Source organism: Erythrolamprus reginae, chromosome 2 (genome assembly GCF_031021105.1).
Source record: "Erythrolamprus reginae isolate rEryReg1 chromosome 2, rEryReg1.hap1, whole genome shotgun sequence".
In the NCBI taxonomy this organism is placed as follows: domain Eukaryota; kingdom Metazoa; phylum Chordata; class Lepidosauria; order Squamata; family Dipsadidae; genus Erythrolamprus; species Erythrolamprus reginae.
The window spans coordinates 220,014,613-220,034,022 of record NC_091951.1 but is presented as its reverse complement, the minus strand read 5'-3'; the positions used below and the strand labels follow the sequence as shown (position 1 = coordinate 220,034,022).

Below are 19,410 nucleotides of genomic sequence, written 5' to 3'. Positions count from 1 at the left end.
ATGAAGAAACAATCAATATAAATCATAAGGATACAAGCAACAGGTTACAGTCATAGTCATAGGTAGGATCGGTGATAGGAATGATGAGAAGACTAATAGTAATAGTAATGCAGCCTTAGAGGATGGAGGCAGAATCAGCAAGTGCTGCTACCGCGTGGAGGTCTGTGGCTGCAGAGTAGCAGAAAAAGGGCGAGAGAGAGGCTGTGCCGTGTACCCTCGCTGGGAGTGCCGGGCCTCAGCGGGGCAATAAGCGGAGGACATTCACTCCATTCCACCCGCTTTCCCTCCCCATTTTTTGGCAACTGTGGGGGCCAGTGGGAGGGTCAGTGAAAGCAAAGCCAGAGCGAACGCCTCCCGCTCCGCCTTCTGCTCCTCGTGCCCTCTCAGGCCCCGAGCGTGAGGGGAGTAGTAAGGCATGCTGTTACAGTGCCCTGCGCAGGGAAAAGGGAGATAATGAGTGAATCTGGAAGCTGGTTGCCTAGAAGTTATTCTTCACCAGCTCTTAAGGGCTCCATTTTCGAGAGACTTGGACTTTGATAATAGGTGGTTGTATACTTGGGTAGAAAAATAAGGCTAGAAAAACTAATGCATAATTCCACCTGTCTGTGAGTGGAATGGGGAGGGGAGGAATGTGTATGTATTTTCTACATTTTTATAGTTTTCTATTTCACCATTAGCAACTCTTTGGGCAGTGCACAACATCTAGATAAAATATGAAAGCAACAGCTATAAAAATATATGCTGTGTAAAAGAATGGTTCCAGAATGTCAAAAGGGATAGAGATGATTTCATAGGGGAGAATGCTCCATAATGGGGTACCATGGCAGATACCATACGTCTACTGGGATGCACAAATGTAGATCTCTAGCTGATGGCATCTGTAGCATGCCTTCTCTGCCAAATTTAATATAGAAGAAGCTGAAATATCTGGGGAGAAGCAGTCCCTCAGGTAATCTGATCTCAAGCCACAGTGTGTTTAAAATGTGCGTCACAATGCAAATCCACCAATTACTGCAACCTTGGGGGATTGAACTAGATCACCTCACTTCCAGCTCTAGGATTACCTGAGATTGAAGAAAAAGCTCCTAAATTGAGAGATTCCTACAGCTCAGGAGAGGCATCATGCAACAAAAGCAGCCTCTCTTTATTCAATTTGTATTGAAACAGAAATTGTATCTCTTCTCTTCCCAGAGATGAGTCACTGTCATTGATAGGATTCTCTTGAAGAAGGCAAATACTGTACATCTTAAAGGATGTCAGCAACCTGAAATAATATGTCCGGGACCCATCTCACTGATAGTGCCTAATTTTTTTATCACCACTGATGAGTTACTACCCCTTCTCCAAAACACAAATCAAAGGCATTACAGGTAAACCAGTTGCGACTGGAATTATATTTATAAACCAAATGTCACACGACTGCACCAACTTGCAATAGCAACTTCCCAGGTCAAGCCAAACCATTCTTTGTGTTATCCAGCCACAACATTGGTAAGATTTCTGAAGGCTTCACATGTGGAAGGTGGCCAAAGAGGCAGAGCTAGAGGGAGATAAGAGGTGTGGGAACCTGTAGCACCCCTGTGGTTGTAAGTGCAGGTGGACTGCCAAGCTCTGGAATTTGGTTCATGTAGCCAGGGTTTTTTCCTATTTTACTGTCTCTTACCCCACTATTACCTTAAACAAAATGAAGTTGAATTCCTAAAAGAGTGATGGAGATAATATCTGAAAACAAAGTCTTTGGAGCTATGCCCAGATAGTGCCCAAATAATTCAATTTTACAACATCTTTTAAGGAGAAGTTCAAATAAAATTATCCCTAGAAGTTCATTTCCAACAGCCGTTTGGAAGAGTGTATTTTCAACCCCTCTTCGGTCTCCTTTTACGGCATGCCCGGGTTCCCACGTGGCTTCAAGGTCGGCTGCATATGCTGGTAAATGAGTTTTTCCCCCCTCCTAAACCGGTTTTCCTGAACAAGAACCTTGAAACTTCAAAATAACTTTGCATCCCAAATAAACTGCCCCGAGAAAAAGGACCGGCTGCAAATAACTGGTTTTCACCGCCAACTGCGGTTGCTTGTTGCTTTTTAAAATCGATCTCAAGCAGTTCAAAAATCTCTATAACCAGCTGCACCCCAGCGAGCACTCTCAGCCATCCGCAGCGCCAGGAGCAGCCAAACGCGCAGCGCAAACAAAGGCCCCCGCGACTTCCGGCCCGGCTCGGGATCCCGCGGAAGCGTGCTCACGGCGCGGCGGAGGAGCAGGAGGGGGGCGGGCCTTGCCTCCGTCGCGCCTTCCCATTGGCTGCGTTGAGACCTTCCAACATGGCAGCGCCCGGCTCGGTTCTACATTGCGAGGACTTCGCCGAGTTTCAGGTACGGGAGGGGAGAAGTGACGCTGGCGGAGCCCGGCGGGGAGGCGGCCCGGGACATTTGCTCCCCAGCGGCCGACCGGCGCGCGCTGATTGGCCTCCCGATCTGGACCTGCTTGCGCTTCTCTCGCTTGTCTGGAGTACCTTTGCTCGCGCCTAGGAGGGGAAGCGGGATGGGCGGGCGGCGGGCGGGCAAAAGCAACGTGGAGCAATCTTGGGGAGTCCCTCCACCCGTGTAGAGAAGAACGGAAGGGCTCGTTTTGAGGGGGGGGGGCTTGGAGGAGAGCCGGGTTCCTGGATGCTGCAAAAGGTTCCCTTTGCCCAGCACTGCCCGACAGTCGTGCACGTGCGTGGAGGGACGCCTGCCCGGGTGTAGTGTGTGTTAGAGGTTTTAGTTTACGCTCTTCCTTGTAACTTTCTGTAAAATATAGATGGGCACGACTTGCATTGGAGGAAGGGAGAGAGGAGAGGGTGAATGGTCTACCTCTCCGGAAGACCTTGGGGAATCCCTACGGAAAAGCTGAATGTCAGCCAAGATTGTCTTCCTTTGTCCCGCGGAAAGGCAAAGGTCAAATGGCAGATAATAGGAGATGGGAGCTGAGAGACTATCGGCAAAGAGGGAAAAAGTTAATTTTTGTTTCTTTCTTTCTTTTTGATTGATTGATCAAACTTATTTTCCGCCCAATTCCCAAAGAACTCTGGGTGGCTTCCAGCAAAATGACAACATTAAAAACAATATAAATACTTAATTAAAACCTTGATGAAAACCATACATATCTCGCACTATCACTCATGGCCAGATCTAGACAGTATCACATTCGATCAATATTTACTTGATTGATTGATTGATTGATTGATTGATTGATTGATTGATAGGCCGCCCTTCTGACAGACTCAGGGCAGCTTACAAGAATAAAATATCAACAAAGGTAAAAATAGTACAAACAATTAAAAACTTAAGAAAAATAAAAACCCAATATAAAATCAATCATTCACACTACTGGCCCGAGCGAAGACTATCGCTCACAGCTCCAGGCCTGCCGGCATAGATTTACTGTATTTCTTCTTGTGTTATATTAATTTCTGTAATTTTTATGCTACCTTCAGTATGTTTTTAAAATGTGTTACAAGGGCATAGAAAATGAAGTCTTGTTCTCTTCATTGTTGTTTTAATCATTTTGAAAGGGAGAAAAAAAGAATATTAGGACAAGACCTGAAGTGTTGGCCTCTTTAGATGAAAGTAGACATGGGACTGAAACAGGTGGTATTCAGCAGGTTCTGACCTGGTAGCGGAAATTTTGAGTAGAGAACCGGTGAATACCACCTATGACTGACCCCGCCCCATCTATTCTCTGCCTCCTGAGTCCCAGCTGATCAGGAGGGAATGGAGATTTTGCAGTAACTTTCTCCTGGAGTGGAGAGGGAACAGAGATTTTACAGTATCCTTCCCCTGCCACATCTACCAAAGCACACCATATTCACAGAACGTATAGCGAAAAAAATTGAATTCCACCACTGGACTGAAACCATTGTTCTTAGAAGTAAATACATGTACTACTTACTTAATGACCATGAATGGAACCAGCAACTCCGTTGTTAAGGGAAGGGAACACTAAGTAAAACTATGAATGTACTTACAATCTTATTTCAGCTTTACAGGTTGTAAAAGTGGGGATCGATTGCAAATGTTTTCATCACTATTGTAACTGAACGGCCACTAAATAAGGTCTGTCTGTAGAGTAATGGCATAAAAGGGCTAGTAAGGACGAAGATGGGAATTATGATAGTTGAAAAAAGAATGAGTAGATTCTATTACTTTATTTTGTAGTCTAAAAGTTAATTGTATGAAGCATAGCAGAACAAATAATTAAGCCACAGTTGGGTTTACAAGTTACTGCAATGGCAAAATGCTGCATTAATTACAAATTCAGAATTGATCTCAGAATCAGTTGTGAGATGCTTTGAGACCCTTTAATGCAGTGATGACCTATGGCACATACGCTACAGGTGACACATGGAGCCATATTGGAGGACACGCTAGGCATTGCCCTATGTCAGCTCCAACGTGTATGCATGTGCTGGCCAGCTGGTTTTCAGTCTTGGGGAATGCTATTTCGCCCTCTGGAGGCTTCAGGGAAGCCTGAAGCCTGAGTGTGAAAAACGGCCCAATGGGCAAACCAGGAGTTTTGAAAAACAGACTTTCGGTTTGCCCATTGTACTGTTTTTTGCACTCCGGAGACTTCAAGAAAGCTGGGTTTTTTTTTAAAAAAAAAGTTTGGCTGTTTTTCCACCATTCCAGACTTCAGTGAGGCCTGTGTGCATGCGCGGGGGCGGTTGTGCGCATGCGCAGGGAATGACACGGGGGTGCACATGCGTGGGGAGAAGGGAATGGCTGTGGGCATGTGCACTACCTCGTGCACACACACCCTTTCAGCACACAAACCAAAAAGGTTTGCCATCATTGCTCTAGTGTTGAACAAGGGACAGCCCATCATGGATGAAAGCACCCTAGTGGCAGTAGCAAAGTAATGTATCCCTTAAAGAGTACTAGTTGTTTAGGTGCATGGTGATTATTTTTCCATTTCCCGATTTGCATTATCAAAATTGACTATATAAGGTATCCTTTTTTTTGAGAATTTCCTTTCAAGATTTTTATTTGTTTCTTGAATTTCAAGGCACCTGACTCAAAATGTCAGCTTACAATTATTAAAAGAGTCCATATTTTTAAAAAATGAATATGGACACAACCATATAAAAAAGCAACCTCCATGAATCCAGGAGAGATGGCATTGATTTTATTCGTTGCCAGAGACTCACTTCTGTGGTAATAGGATATGAATGCCCAGATGATATAACGGTACAAGTTGGGTAGGATAAAAGTGGTTTTTCTTAGATAATGACAAATAAGATCATTCACAACAGGGATATTTTAGATTGACATAGTGTTTTATCTGAGTAAAAAGGACTTTCTGATAAGTGGTTTTGGGTAATGGAAGGGAAAAGTTTGGTAAGCTCAGCATTATAGTGTCTTACAAAGTAGACAGTTGGAATCACTTGAGGGTTGAGCAATTTACATTTTAAACCTCCTGAAAGAGGCTGGGAACAGCCACGAAACTCATATTCTACACAACAACAGTGGACTAGTTCTAGATATGTAATCCAGAGCACGTAGTCCTTGTCTTTGCTTTGGAACTATGGTGAGGATATAGAAGGTATTGTATTGACTCTTGGCTTTGATTAGTGCCTTCCACTTTGTGGAAGTGAATATAATCAAACATGGGTATACCTTAGGTTTGAACTTACACTATGGTAATAAAAGAGGAAAAGCATCATTACTTCTCTCTTATTTCATCCGTAACTATCAGCCTGTAATTGTTAGGATGGCAGACATCTAGAAAGGCAAGAATGGCTAGATGCCTTCTTAGCCACTATGTAACTGTTGAAAAAGTTGTTCAGATTACTGTATATAAAATAGAATTGCTGAGGTCTTCACTCCATGTGGGCAGAATTCATGGTAGTTAGTGACCAAGACAGTTCTCCCAAGACTCCTTTTGACTGGTGCACTCTAAGTCAAATTTTATAGCATGTCCCCTATTGCTTTTGGGTTTCTCTTCTGGCTCCTTTGGGGAAAGATGGGAGTATGAAAGAGGTAATATGCCCTTTCTTAAGGCAACTGTTTGATAACTGTCACCCATTCTCCAACCTTCCCTTTTTAGGAAATGTCAACTAGGTTGTCTTGCTTCATCTTCAAATTATCTTGGAGAAAGCAGATTATCTAGATCTTTTTCAACCAGATTGATCCCGCCTAAAATGTTTCCCCTGGAAGAAACTGCTGCTAGTAAGGCTGAGGCTCAAAAAAGAAAAAAATATCTGGGATGCGTTTGAATTGCTTCTCCTGGAAGTGAAAATAGCTTCATTGATAATAAACTTCCAAACGCTGGTTAAAATCAGTTTATTTCAGAAGGCTTTGAAGTGAATTGTGGCATTGTCAGGATTGTGTTTACAATTTTAATTTAACTTTATTTTATGTTTCATTTATTGTGGTTGTTTTATTGTATTATGAAATTGTTGTGAACCAATCAGGGTGGTAATTTATTGTAAATTCGATAAATAAGTAAAAGAGTGTGTTGTTTGAAAGTACTCCCATATTCAACTAAGGTAACATGAGGGTGGGGAATTCACTCCTACTTGGTGAGAGCGAAGTTAGAAAAACGGCAGTTTCAACAAGAGCTAGGTTACTATCATTGAATTTCTGCTTCAGGTTTGGTTGGATGAACAATATAAATGACTGTTCATGGATTTTAACTTCCATCCTTTTCCGAGAATGTTAATATTAGAGCACATATGGTGAATGAGATGTCCCTGAAATGGAGATGTAGAGGGAGAAGGCATCGCAAATAGGAAAAGACTATCAGCATAAGATAGAAGAAGGCATCAACAAGCAGAGGATATAGATGGATGCAGATTGGGCATCATGTGTACTCTAATGACATTCATCTCTGTTTCTCCATAATATGTCCATGTTCAATCAGATTTATTTGTGAGAAAGCATGTCCACACAATATCCTGAACCACAAACTAGTCAATTAATTTACCCCATTGTGTTCGATAAATAACCAATGTAGATAATTTATGCTTCAATGCACTATACAGACTTATAAAACTGAATGAGTAAGTCATGACTAGCTTAGCCCTGAGAAATGTACTTTGTAAATACAATAATAGAATTTTAGGATTGGAAAGGATCTTGGAAGTCTTTTTGTGTAAGTCCCAATTCACGGGACGAATCCTCAGATCATCCCAGAAAAATTGCTGTCTTGTTTGAAAATATCTGGTGATGGCGCACCTATTACTCCACAGAATTTAGCCACAAGCCCCTCGCCATCTTTGTCACTTATCTGTGGATTTTTTCCAATTCCTCAGCATCTTGTACGAGAGAAAAAGGGTGGAACGATATATTCCAATTTATTGAATCCCAGGTCAAATATACTTTTACGATACAAAGTTATTGTAGGCATTAAAACATACTCCCACAACTTGATTTGCTATTCTTTTCTTAGAAAGCATCAAATGACCTGTCCAATAAAAAGCATCACACAAAAGTGTTCAAGTTTCGACAGTCATTTTTGTTGACAATGGCTTTTGATCAGGGGATTCCTGCCCTGGGCAACATTTGGACTAGAAGACTTCTTAGAGTCCCTTTAAATCTTATGATCTATTACAGTAATCTGGCACAACCAACATGTAAAGTGCTATATAAGTTTCTAGGAATTTTAAATATGTGGTTCAAAAATATATTACTTGATCTGGTTTTAACATACTGTGGGTTGGGTTTTTTTAATTTAGATTTTGCAACATTAAGTCTTAAGTTTTTCCTCCCCTGCCCCCTCCCACCCAGGAATTGCTCAGGGTAACAAGAACAATTGATGACAGAATAGTCCATGAATTAAATACTACAGTTCCAACAGCTTCTTTCGCAGGAAAAGTTGATGCTAGGAAAACTTGTGAAGAACTTCATCATTCGGTAAATATATTTGTCCTTCCTCTTCCTTTAACTTTTTTTCATTTAAAACCTGATTTTGTTTTCACCAGGTGTGACTACACTGGCATTTTATATTGCTACAAATATAGATTAGCAAGTGCCAACCTCTAGATAACCACTAGATGACAGCAAAGGTTGAGAGTTTTCCATAGCAGGAGTCTCACAAATCTTAAAGTTGCCAAGGTTGGAGACTCCTGTTCTATAGTTCTTTCCTGCCATCTAATTGTTTCTTGCAGTTCATATCTGCCGGCCTTTTTAATCATAAGCATATGTTGCTCCTTCATTGTTATTGTCACCAATTTTCCTGCTTGTGTCATATACAACAAAAGATGCTTAATTCAAAAGGGAGACACAGATTATTGTACTTTTTTCTCCTCCATAGTACCATATAGCCATGGAATATGTGGCAATGCTGCTCCTTCCAAACTCCCTCTTGTTCTTGTGATTTTTTAAACTCTTTAATTTGTATCCTGATTTTAATTATTTAAGTACACTTATATCCAAAAAATATATAAAGATAACTACATTTATTTGTTTATTTAATTAATTATTTCTTCAGTTTCTATGTCGTCCAACTCCCTAGGGCAGTGATGGTGAACCTTTTTTCCCTTGGGTGCCGAAAAAGCGTAGGTGTGTGCTATTGTGCACGCACGAGTGCCCACACCTATAATTCAATGAGTGGTGAGGGTGAAAACAGCTTCTACCGACCCCTGGAGGCCCTCTGGAAGCTGGAAACGGACTTGTTTCCCAACTTCTGATGGGCATAGTAGGATTGTGTTTTGCCATCCTCAGGCTCCAATGGCTTTCCTGGAGCCAGGGGAGGGTAAAACTTCCCTCCCCCATCCCCCCAGAGGCTCTCTGGAAGCCAAAAATGCCCTCCCAGAGCTTCTGTGTGAGCCAAATGTCAGATGGTCGATACACAAATGTATGTTGGAGCTGAGCTAGGGCAACAGCTTGTGTGCCAGCAGATATGGCTCCGTGTCCCGTCTGTGGCACCTGTGCCATAGGTTCGCCATCACTGCCCTAGGGACTCTAGGTGGCTCACAGCAAAAATATAAAAAAATAAATGATAGTACAAAAACCTCTAAAACAGTTTGAAAACAATTTACAGTACAGTGATCCCTCGAGTTTCGCGATCTCGTTCTTCGCGAAACGCTATATCGCAATTTTTCCACCCGATGACGTCATACGTCATCACCAAGAGTCACTTCTCTGTCTCTTTCTCTTTCTCTCCTGTCATTCTCTGCTTCAATCATTTTCTCATTTCTCTTCCTTATTGGTTTATTTTGCACATAAATGTGTCCCCCCCCCCCTGTTTTTGTGAATTTATTTTAGGTTTATTGATAATTTTGCCTGCAAAATGCATTATATTTTACTAAATTGGTGTGGGATTGGTAGCTTGAACATTTCTGAACATAATGATATGAAACTTGAACTGGAAAAATTGATGCATATTCATTTATTTTGCAAATAAAAGTCTCTCCCGGCCTATTTTAATTGATATAAAAATTATGCTGTTAATTTCAAACATACATACTTGGTTTTAGTAAAATGGATTTCTTTCATAAGATTAGTTGTCTGGCTGCAATATGCTTGCTTTTCAAAAGGATATTCCAAATATTTCTAGCCAAATATATATAAAAAGTGAAAATAATGGCACACAGCAAGGCCTGGGGGGGGGGGTTGGCCTTTTGTGGCAAAAATAAACCAATAAGAATCATTTTTTTCAGTTCATTTCTATTTTTCTTATGTTTAGGATTGTTCAATTTAGTATATCAAAACTTTTGGGGGAATATTCCTTAGAGATTTGTAGCCTAAAAAAATATAAATTGACAAAAAATATAAATTGACATGGGGGGAGGGGCTTTTGATCAAAATAAAAATACAGTGGTACCTCAAGATACGAACTTAATTGGTGCCGGGCGGAGGTTCGTAAGGTGAAAAGTTCGTAAGACGAAGCATTGTTTCCCATAGGAATCAATGGAAAAGCAATTAATGCGTGCAAGCCCAAAACTCAGAAACCCGGAAGCCGGCCGCCACCACCAAAGGAGGCTTGAGCCTCCCTTTGCCCCACGCTGCTTCGCCCTGCCTGTTGTCCTGGGTGAAGTGCTGGGGGGAGGGAGTCAGGAAGGTCCTCCTGCTCCCCCCCCCAGCCAAAAACACAAAGACAGGCAGGGCGGAGCAGCGTGGAGCAAAGGGAGGCTGAAACCGCCGCCGGCTTCAGCTTCCCATTGCTCCGCGGGAGCGGCAGACCGCCTTTGTATTTTTGGCTGGGGGGGGAAGCAGGAGGCGCAGGATTGGGCCGGTGGCGGGTGCGCCGCGAGGTAGCAGGTCAGCATCCTGGGCGGCGGGCGAGGAGGCGCGGCCGAGCGGACCTGGCTCCGGCTCCGGCTAGACCTCCAGCGAGGATGGGGCGGGCAGTGGGCGCGGTGGCAGCGGTAGCGGCGAGGGTGCGTCCGATTCAGGGCTAGCGGCCCCCGACGCAGTGGGGAACATCGGCGCGGGAGGCAGGAGAGGACCGGGCGACTGGAGCAGCAGCGCGGCTTCTTTTTGCCTGGGAGGGAAGGTGAAATGCCGGCGGCTCTAGCAGCTGCTACGAGCGGCATTTCACTTTCCCTCCCTTGCAAAAAGGCCGGCATTCTGGGATGATGGGGCCGGACTTCCCAGGCGGAAGGCATGCCCCTCTCCCCGGCATCTTTTTGCCTGGGAGGGAAAGTGAAATGCCGCTCATAGCAGCTGCTAGAGCCGCCGGCATTTCACTTTCCCTCCCTTGCAAAAAGGCCGGCATTCTGGGATGATGGGGCCGGACTTCCCAGGCGGAAGGCGTGCCCCTCTCCGCGGCTTCTTTTTGCCGAACTTCCGCGTTCGGCTTCGGGAGGCTCCTAGAAAGCCGCACGGCTATTTTAAAAGGTGACCGCCGGGCTGGGGGGGCTTCCCAGCACCCCCCCGAACCCCGAACCTTTGCCGAACTTCCGGGTTCGGGGTTCGGGAGGGTGTTGGGGAGCCCCCCAGCCCGGCTGTCACCTTTTAAAACAGCCGGGCGGCTTTCCAGGAGCCTCCCGCAGCCGAACGCCAAACCCGAACGTCCGTGTTCGGCTTCGGGAGGCTCCTAGAAAGCCGCGCGGCTATTTTAAAAGGTGACCGCCGGGCTGGGGGGCTTCCCAGCACCCCCCCGAACCCCAAACTTTTGCCGAACTTCCGGGTTCGGGGTTCGGGAGGGTGTTGGGGAGCCCCCCAGCCCGGCTGTCACCTTTTAAAACAGCCGGGCGGCTTTCCAGGAGCTTTCGAACGCCGAACCCGGAAGTTCGGGTTTGGCGTTCGTAACTCGAAAAACATTCGTAAGAAGAGGCAAATTTTTTCTGAACCCCGGGTTCGTATCACGAGGGGTTCGTATCTTGAGGTACCACTGTATAAGCCTCAATTTTTTCAGTTCAATTTTCATATCATTATGTTCATAAATGTTCAAACTAGTTTTCCAGTGGAAAAAGTTTTCAAAAAGACCAAATTCAAGTACCTTAAAAAACCCATTTTGGTCCGGGTCTATATGACCCGAAACAGAGTAAACGTGACTTTTTTTTTTGCCCAGAATTTTTTTTTCCCCCACCCCCACAAATATTTTTATGATGATCAGCCATGTTAAAATGAGTAAATGAATGCATAAGATATTAAAAATATTTCAGATTTGAAGCCTGCGTAAATATAAAGTGAAAATGTTTGCAAGCAGCCAAGGCGGGTGGGGGGAGGGCTTATTTATGATTGTAAACAACCAATAAGAAATATTTCTTTCAGTTCATTTATATTTTTCTTATATTCAGAAATGTTCAAACTACCAATCCCACACCAACTTTAGTAAAATTGAACACATTTTGCAAGCAAAACTATCCATAAATTGAAAAATATTTCACAAAAACGGGGGGGGGCATGCATTCTATCAGCAAAATAAACCAATAAGAATTACTTTTTTCATTTCAATTTTCATATCATTGTGTGCAGAAATGTTCAGACTACTTTCCAAGTGAAAAAAGTATTCAAATTGACCAAACATAAGCACTTCAAATGAAGAGTTTTCAGTCCGGGTCAGAGTGACCCGGGAACAGAAGAAGTGTGACTTTTTGTTTTTCAGCAAGAAAGAAACCCCCCACCCCCCCAAAAAAATTCTCATAGAGAGAACCCCTGAAATGATGAAAAGTCATGAAATTTCAAGTTTCAGATATGCAGGGAAATTTTTTTACAGGGACTCAAACTTGGCTTCGGGTCACATAAGACCTGAACAGAACAGCAGGGTTAAGTACATTATATTGATATAAGCTCTATTGTGAGACACTGGAACAATATCAGAGTCAATAACTGTTCTATTCTGGGCTTTTCAGAGTGAAACAAACGGTTAAAACCCACAATTTAAGCCTTGAATTACACCCTTTATTTGAAAAAGCAACAGTTATGAGCAGAATTCAGTCTTTAAAAGTTCATGGAATAGTTTCTCTGCTGCAAAGTTATCGGATAAGCTTCCGGGAAAGGTGCTAGCTCCAGAGTTAATGGCATTCCAGCAAGATAAGACAGGCTGAGTCATACGGTATAAAATTCAGTTCACCCCATTCTGACAGGCAGGCAGCTTCTAGCAGAGCACTTTTGCAGAGCAGAAATCAGGTATTTAGGGGAGCATGTTCTAGAACCCCAGATCTAACACAGCGTCCATGAAATCAACCTTGAAACTCCACCCAGAATTTCCCAAGATCCTTCCATTTTATACCTGCTGGGAGTGGTCAGCAAACCCCCTAGAGTTAAAACTAAAAATTACTTCCTTTTACCATACAAGTGTTGTCTGCTTTGTAACCACCTGAATCTAGCATCTAAGAGTGACTCATCCACTCTAATGTTCCCTTCATCCTCTGACTGGGACCAATCCCCCATTGACATATCTGCCACCTCTGGTGGTTCCTCCGGTTCATCCAGGTCTATTTTTCCATCACTCTCACTCTCTGAATCAGCTGGCAACCACACAGTCCCAGGATATCCAGAGGGGCCTGGCTCATCCTCCTCAGAATCTGACATTACCAGAGGTGGATGAGGAGCACTCACAACAATAACGTTCTAATAGAAATTTTATCAAAATATCCATATTTCCATTTTATCCTTTTTCTATATATTATTTAGTCTTGATATTTCTCCAAATGTGACCAAATATATGCTTATGTTTTCAGCCTGATTTTATTTTTTTAAGATGGAGCTGAGTTCTTTAATTTTGTACATTTATATCTATGGTATTTTACATGCTTTATTGTAGTCCAACGCTGTTGCTTTTATAATCAGTGGCCACTGTTCTATCACCTGATTCTCTAGATTACTAAAGCTTTGACATAAACATGTAGATGCAAGTTTACTTGAGTGCAATGTAATACATGCTGTTTATAAATGCCATTTTGCAATTCTTAATTCTGGAAAAGGATCCATAGCCAATTGCAGGAGTGTCAAACTCAAAGCGACACGTTGTCAGCACATGAATCATAACTTTTCTCCCCTTAACCAAAATGGGGGTGGGGGTGGCCAGCACATGATGCATCCAGGCCACAGACCGCAAGTTTAACACCCCTGGCGTATTCGGACAATGGAAACTTTATCTTTTGTGTTTGCTTTCCTCAAAATGTCCTTTCATTTTCTAGCAGGCATAATAGGAAATAAATTAATCTTCACAAGTTCACATACATAATTTGCGCATATCCTGTTGAATAATTTGACGGTGCTAACTTGTTTATCTCAAAATATTTTTGAAGCAAGATAGCTATTTCCTCTTTAAGTTATTGTAATTTAGCCAGCAAAATGTCAATGTTTTTACTTACTTACTTACTAACAAAACCCTACTGGGATGTACTCAAAATATTGCAATTGTATGTTACAGTCTTTGTAGAGGGGCAGCATACAAATCTAATAAATTATTATTATTATTACATTCCATGGAAAATATTTTTGTTTTGTCCTGCATAATTGTTAACTTGTTATATAACAATGTTTAGAAGCTGTCGTCTAGAATCTAAATGGAAAATATTAGATTGTCATTATATTGATAAATGCTTGGAAGATAACCATCAAATCTTCAATTCCTTTAAATTCATGAGTTGTATTTTATTTATTTGTATAAGAAAGATGACACTTTCATCATCGCCATTGGTACATAGGAGGAGAAATGATGACTAAGTTAATGGAGGTTTCCTCTTGATTTCAGGTGCCTGCCTATTTAAGGTAGCTAAACACAGCTTAGTTATTTGTCGAGTAGATCTACATAAATAAAAATACTCATCTATTTCAGAGGCCATGAAATAGGCAAAAGTTGAACAGAGAGCATTGCAATTGAGCATATAGACAACTCAAGGAAAGTTTAAATGAAGCTCCTTTAGGACCCTTGCCACACACACCCTTTTTTAAAAAAAAGAGTGAATGTAGGTGGTTGCTAATTTCTGTATTTTTAAGTGACAATGATTTTTCTGCTAACCACTTATTTAATAGCTATAGTATCTGGGTGAGCTATGAACAAAAAGTGCTAAGAACAATAAGAAGCTCTTTTACTATGTCCAGTACATGTGCACGGAAAGTGGTAATTTTATGAAAACTACCTCAATTTCTGCTTTTATTTTACTCAACATTTTACTCATTATTGGATTGCTTATCTGGTTTTCTTTGTTTATATTTACTGTCTATTTAGTTGAAAGAAGCTCATGAAAGTAGGGAGAGAATAATCAAAAGCTGTATTGCCCAAACTTCTAATGTAGTAAAACTTCTGCAGGAAGAGAGGAAGAAATCTCCGGATGACATAACACTACTAAAACAACTCAGGAAAGAGCAGACAAAAGTAAGTAGCAGAATTTGGTTGCTTTATGTTTTATTATATAAAATATGAATAAAAGATTGACGGCCCCAGTGGCACAAGAAAGTAAAACATGTGAAATTACAAAAGTAGTTATCTGTGGTTTGACATTATGATCATCCTAATGCTGAAAAAGGACCAGTTCTCTCTAACAACTGTATCGGTCAATAGATATTCTTCTATGCCCATGCTTCATCATTCAGAAAACAGACAGAAATACAAATCATGAAAATCATGGTTGTTGTAGATTGTATTATTAGATAAAGCAATGCTGCCTTCAGTTAAAGCCCAACTCCTGGCACCTAGCATCTTCATGGGCATATCTGTGGTTTTCTCAGCCACAGCATGGACCTACCTGTTAGTTCAACTTTTCAGATTCGCCTTGAGCTCTGAAGGTTCATTCTCAACTATAAGAGAAAACGTGAGAAAACACATCCAGAAAATCACATTTTCTGATTTTTAATGAATTTATTTGCAAATTGTGGTGGAAAATAAGTATTTGGTCATCTACAAACAAGCAAGATTTCTGGGTCTCACAGACCTGTAACTTCTTTAAGAGGCTCCTCTGTCCTCCACTCATTATCTGTAGTAATGGCATCTGTTTGAACTTGTTATCAGTATAAAAGACACCTGTCCACGTTGTCTCTCATAGTTGATGTCTACCTATGATGTCAATTACAGGCCTCTCTCACCTTTTTAAGTGGGAGAACTTGCACAATTGGTGTCTGACTAAATAACCCACTCCACCCCACATTTTTAAGCAGTCCTTGGGATGCTTATTTAGATATAGAAAAACAGGTGAATGATTCAGACTCTTGTAATCAGAGTAAAGATTGGAGATCCAATGTTCTATCAATTTTTTACATGTTTGTTATCTTAAAATGTACTGTATCCATTTCAGCTGCTCTCAAATATTTGGTATATTATTTATTGTTAAAACAATCTGAGTATTGACAAAAGAAAAAAGGTTTCCTGAAACAAAACATACTGTGAATTCATTTTTTGTCCAGAAGAGAGCAGTACAGGGCAAGGCGACTAACATACTTTGGAGCACTGCAACTCCAACTGTTAGCTGGAACCCTCAATTTCTTTCTAAAGGGTTCCAAAGAGGTCGTCAGCTGGATATAACATAACGCTCTACTATCTAGATACTTGACATATGAATGTAATTTTAGACATCAGAATCTGCAAATTTTTATAAGGCAAATGTGAAATGATGGGATTTAATATACATTGCTATATTTCTGTCTTTGTAATTGGACAGACATTCTGGTCTCAACTCATTTGTATTAAAATTAACTGCAATTATTACTAAAAATCAAGCTTTGGGTTTTTTTAACAATTAATTAGGAAAAAAGAGTTCATTATTCAGGAACATATGTTGCAGAGGTGGTATTCAGGTGGCTTGCACCGGCTTGCATAAACCGTTGGTGAAAATTTGGCAAAGGTCACTGAACCAATAGCGATGGCTGGCCATGCACCTGGACTGGTCTCCCAGTCACTGCTCTCTCACCCCGCCCACCATGTTCATCGCTGCCATGTTCTTCGCACATGCGCATCCCATTGCCTTACAAGTCCAATGGGATGTGCATGCATGAACATAGCGGCGACACTCTCAAACAGGAGCCTTCTTTGCCATCCGCTTTGCAGCAGAGGGGGCTGGCTGGGGACCACTGAAAACTCCAGTCAGCTTGCCCAAACAAAGACACAATGGTGAGGGAGGAAGCGGGGCTACTAAAGGTAAGGAAATGGGGGCGACTGGCGAAGGGAGGACAGAGGTAGATAGGTGGAAATTCCAAACAATTTCCTGTCTTTTTCTGTGAGCAAGGATTTTGGGGGGGGGGGGGTCATGTGACTGAGTGGGCATGGGTGTGAATTATGTCAAGTTGGCCACACCTACTCAGTCGCATGCAACACACACACACACCCAGCCATGCTCACCGAACTGGTAATGAAAATTCAAAGTGTTGGTTATGACCTATAAAGCCCTACATGGCATCGGACCAGAATATCTTCGGGACCGTCTTCTGCTGCATGAATCCCAGCGACCGATTAGGTCCCACAGAGTTGGCCTTCTCTGGGTCCCATTGACTAAATAATGCCATCTGGCGGGACCCAGGGAAAGAGCCTTCTCTGTGGCAGCCCGGCCCTCTGGAATCAACTCCCCCCAGAGATTAGGACCACCCCCACCCTCCTTGCCTTTCACAAGCTCCTGAAAATCCACCTATGTCGCCAGGCATGGGGAAACTGATATGCCCCTTAGCTACTATGATTTTTTATGTATGGTCTGTTACGTTGTGTTTTTGTTTTTTATAATAAAGATTTTAAATCGTTCTTTTAACATTAGATTTGTACATTGTGTATTATTGTTGTGAGCCGCTCCGAGTCCTCAGAGAGGGACGGCATACAAATCTAATAAATTATTATTATTATTATTATTACCCCTACTGGTATGTTGAATAAAGAATTTGTCATATTTGTTATATTTACAGCATCTACATGACAACATCACTGTGGTAGTCTAGTTATTTGTGGTTTTGCATCATTATGCCACTGAAATAAATGTGTAATTTGCATCATTTGCTTGATGGCATCATTATGCTATTATTGCAAATCATGGAAAAATTAGGTCTGCCGCATATAAAATGTTGCATTAAAGTTTGGTAAATCAAGATTTTTCTGCATTGCAATAACCTATTCAGAAGTTTATTTGCTGTTTTTTCAATTTTTCAGCTAGAGTGAAAAGAAAAAAGATTTTCTAATTTCTCACCAATATGCATTTTAGCTTTAGCTTTGTTCTTAATGTGTATAAAATGCTTACCACTTCTAACACTTAATTCTACAATATTCTACAATGAAATTCCAATTTTTCATTGGAAGATTTATTTACTGAATGGTGAGGAAACTTGATTAAATGTTCTGTTTTAATCTGTTTTAAGTATATTTTTAATATTGTTATCGAAATTTATTTTTATACAATCGGTCTGTTCATGGTCAATCCCATCTATTATGCTAAGTCTCTAAGGCCTTTCTTCTCTTCTGTCTTTCTTAGTTGAAATTAATGCAGTCAGAGTTAAATGTCGAAGAAGTGGTAAATGACAGAAGCTGGAAGGTAAGGAGCAGTCCTAAGTTATGAATTTTTGTCATACCATGTTAAGCCTCTAGTTGATGGGGGAAGAAAGCTAGAAAGAGAACTATAATTCAAGTTAATCAAATATGAAAATCAAGTAGAAATATCTTACATACAAAATAATGCATATAAATATTCTTCAATTGTAATGGAGCCCAGGACTTCTATCATAAGTCATAACTTGAGACACCCATGTGACCAATCTGATTTCACAACCCTTTAAAGTCATTAAAGTGAACACCACAATTGTTAAGGGAACACCACATTCATTAAGCAAGTCAAAAGGTATTTCTTGCCATGAACCAGTTGAATTGCAACTGACCATAAAGATCATGTGATTGCTGTCATGTGACCACAAGGGTGCTGCCATCAGAACTTTGGAACAGTTCTGTCATAAAAAAAACTTCTGTTTGCCATGTGTGGAAATATTTCAGGGGCTGTTATTTACCCCCTTTTATTCTGAAAGCCACAAACGTGGACAAGTAGATATTACTTTTTGTGTGTGTGAGCACATATATTTGGTTCTGATTACTGCTTTGCAGCTAATTAAATTTTTAAATACTTGGCTCCATTCATGTTTGTACCAATCAACTTTCTGTTTTGCTATTTTAGATATTTAATGAACGCTGCAGAACTCATTATAAGCCCCCAAAGACACAATAGTGCAAATTCGCCTGAAAGTGGTCTTCAGTAATGCAAATAAACTGGAAAAGAAACATGGAACAAAATGCACGGGACCTCTTGGAAAGTGATACCCACGGGATCTATAAAATGAGTGATTTTGCTAATAAAGATAAACCAACTGTTAATTTGTACAAGACGTATATGAGAAGAAAAAACATTAAAAAAATATTCATATGGAATGTGATGTCACCTACTTGACCTCTTTTGATACGGCAGCAAATGTACTTTATGTTTATCCACTCTCATATACCTGGAGATTTTTTACATATAAAACAATGTTGTACTCTGTTAAATGTGTAGGTTCTTTTTAGACTGTGAGAAATATTGAGAGTAAACAAAATTTTATTCTAATTACCAACATTGTATAATCCTGGAGTAATCACATCACATTGTGATGGCATGTTTCAGAGATGTGAAAGCCCAGGGGACTGCCCTGCACATGTGTGGCACATGTGTGGCAGCATGCAAAACCACACCTCCCCCAGTCCTCAGAAAAACTGCCCTCCATGGAATCAGTCCCTAGCACCCTTAGACATTTTTGTTGATTTTAGTAAAGCACACACATAAAATTAGATTGAATTTTGGAATGTTTTGCAGGAAGATAGACCTCAGGTTTAATTTCTGAATATGATAATAGTAGTATATGATCGAACTAAAGTATAGTGGTGCCTCTACTTAAGAACTTAATTCGTTCCGTGACCAGGTTCTTAAGTAGAAAAGTTTTTAAGTAGAAGCAATTTTTCCCATTGGAATCAATGTAAAAGCAAATAGTACATGCAAACCCATTGGGAAAGAAATAAAAGCTCAAAATTTGGGTGGGAGGAAGAGG

At 41.1% G+C, this 19,410-nt stretch overlaps 1 protein-coding gene across 1 annotated transcript; it reads left to right on the top strand.

Moving 5' to 3' along the window:
* Window positions 1-2,233: 2,233 nt before the first annotated feature.
* On the top strand, window positions 2,234-18,760 carry MIX23 (mitochondrial matrix import factor 23). The gene is made up of 5 exons (XM_070736156.1): window positions 2,234-2,370; window positions 7,765-7,890; window positions 14,606-14,752; window positions 17,820-17,879; window positions 18,510-18,760. The coding sequence occupies exons 1-5, from the start codon at window positions 2,320-2,322 to the stop codon at window positions 18,558-18,560; spliced, it is 435 nt and encodes a 144-aa protein (XP_070592257.1). The 5' UTR covers window positions 2,234-2,319; the 3' UTR covers window positions 18,561-18,760.
* The last annotated feature ends 650 nt before the right edge of the window (window positions 18,761-19,410 follow it).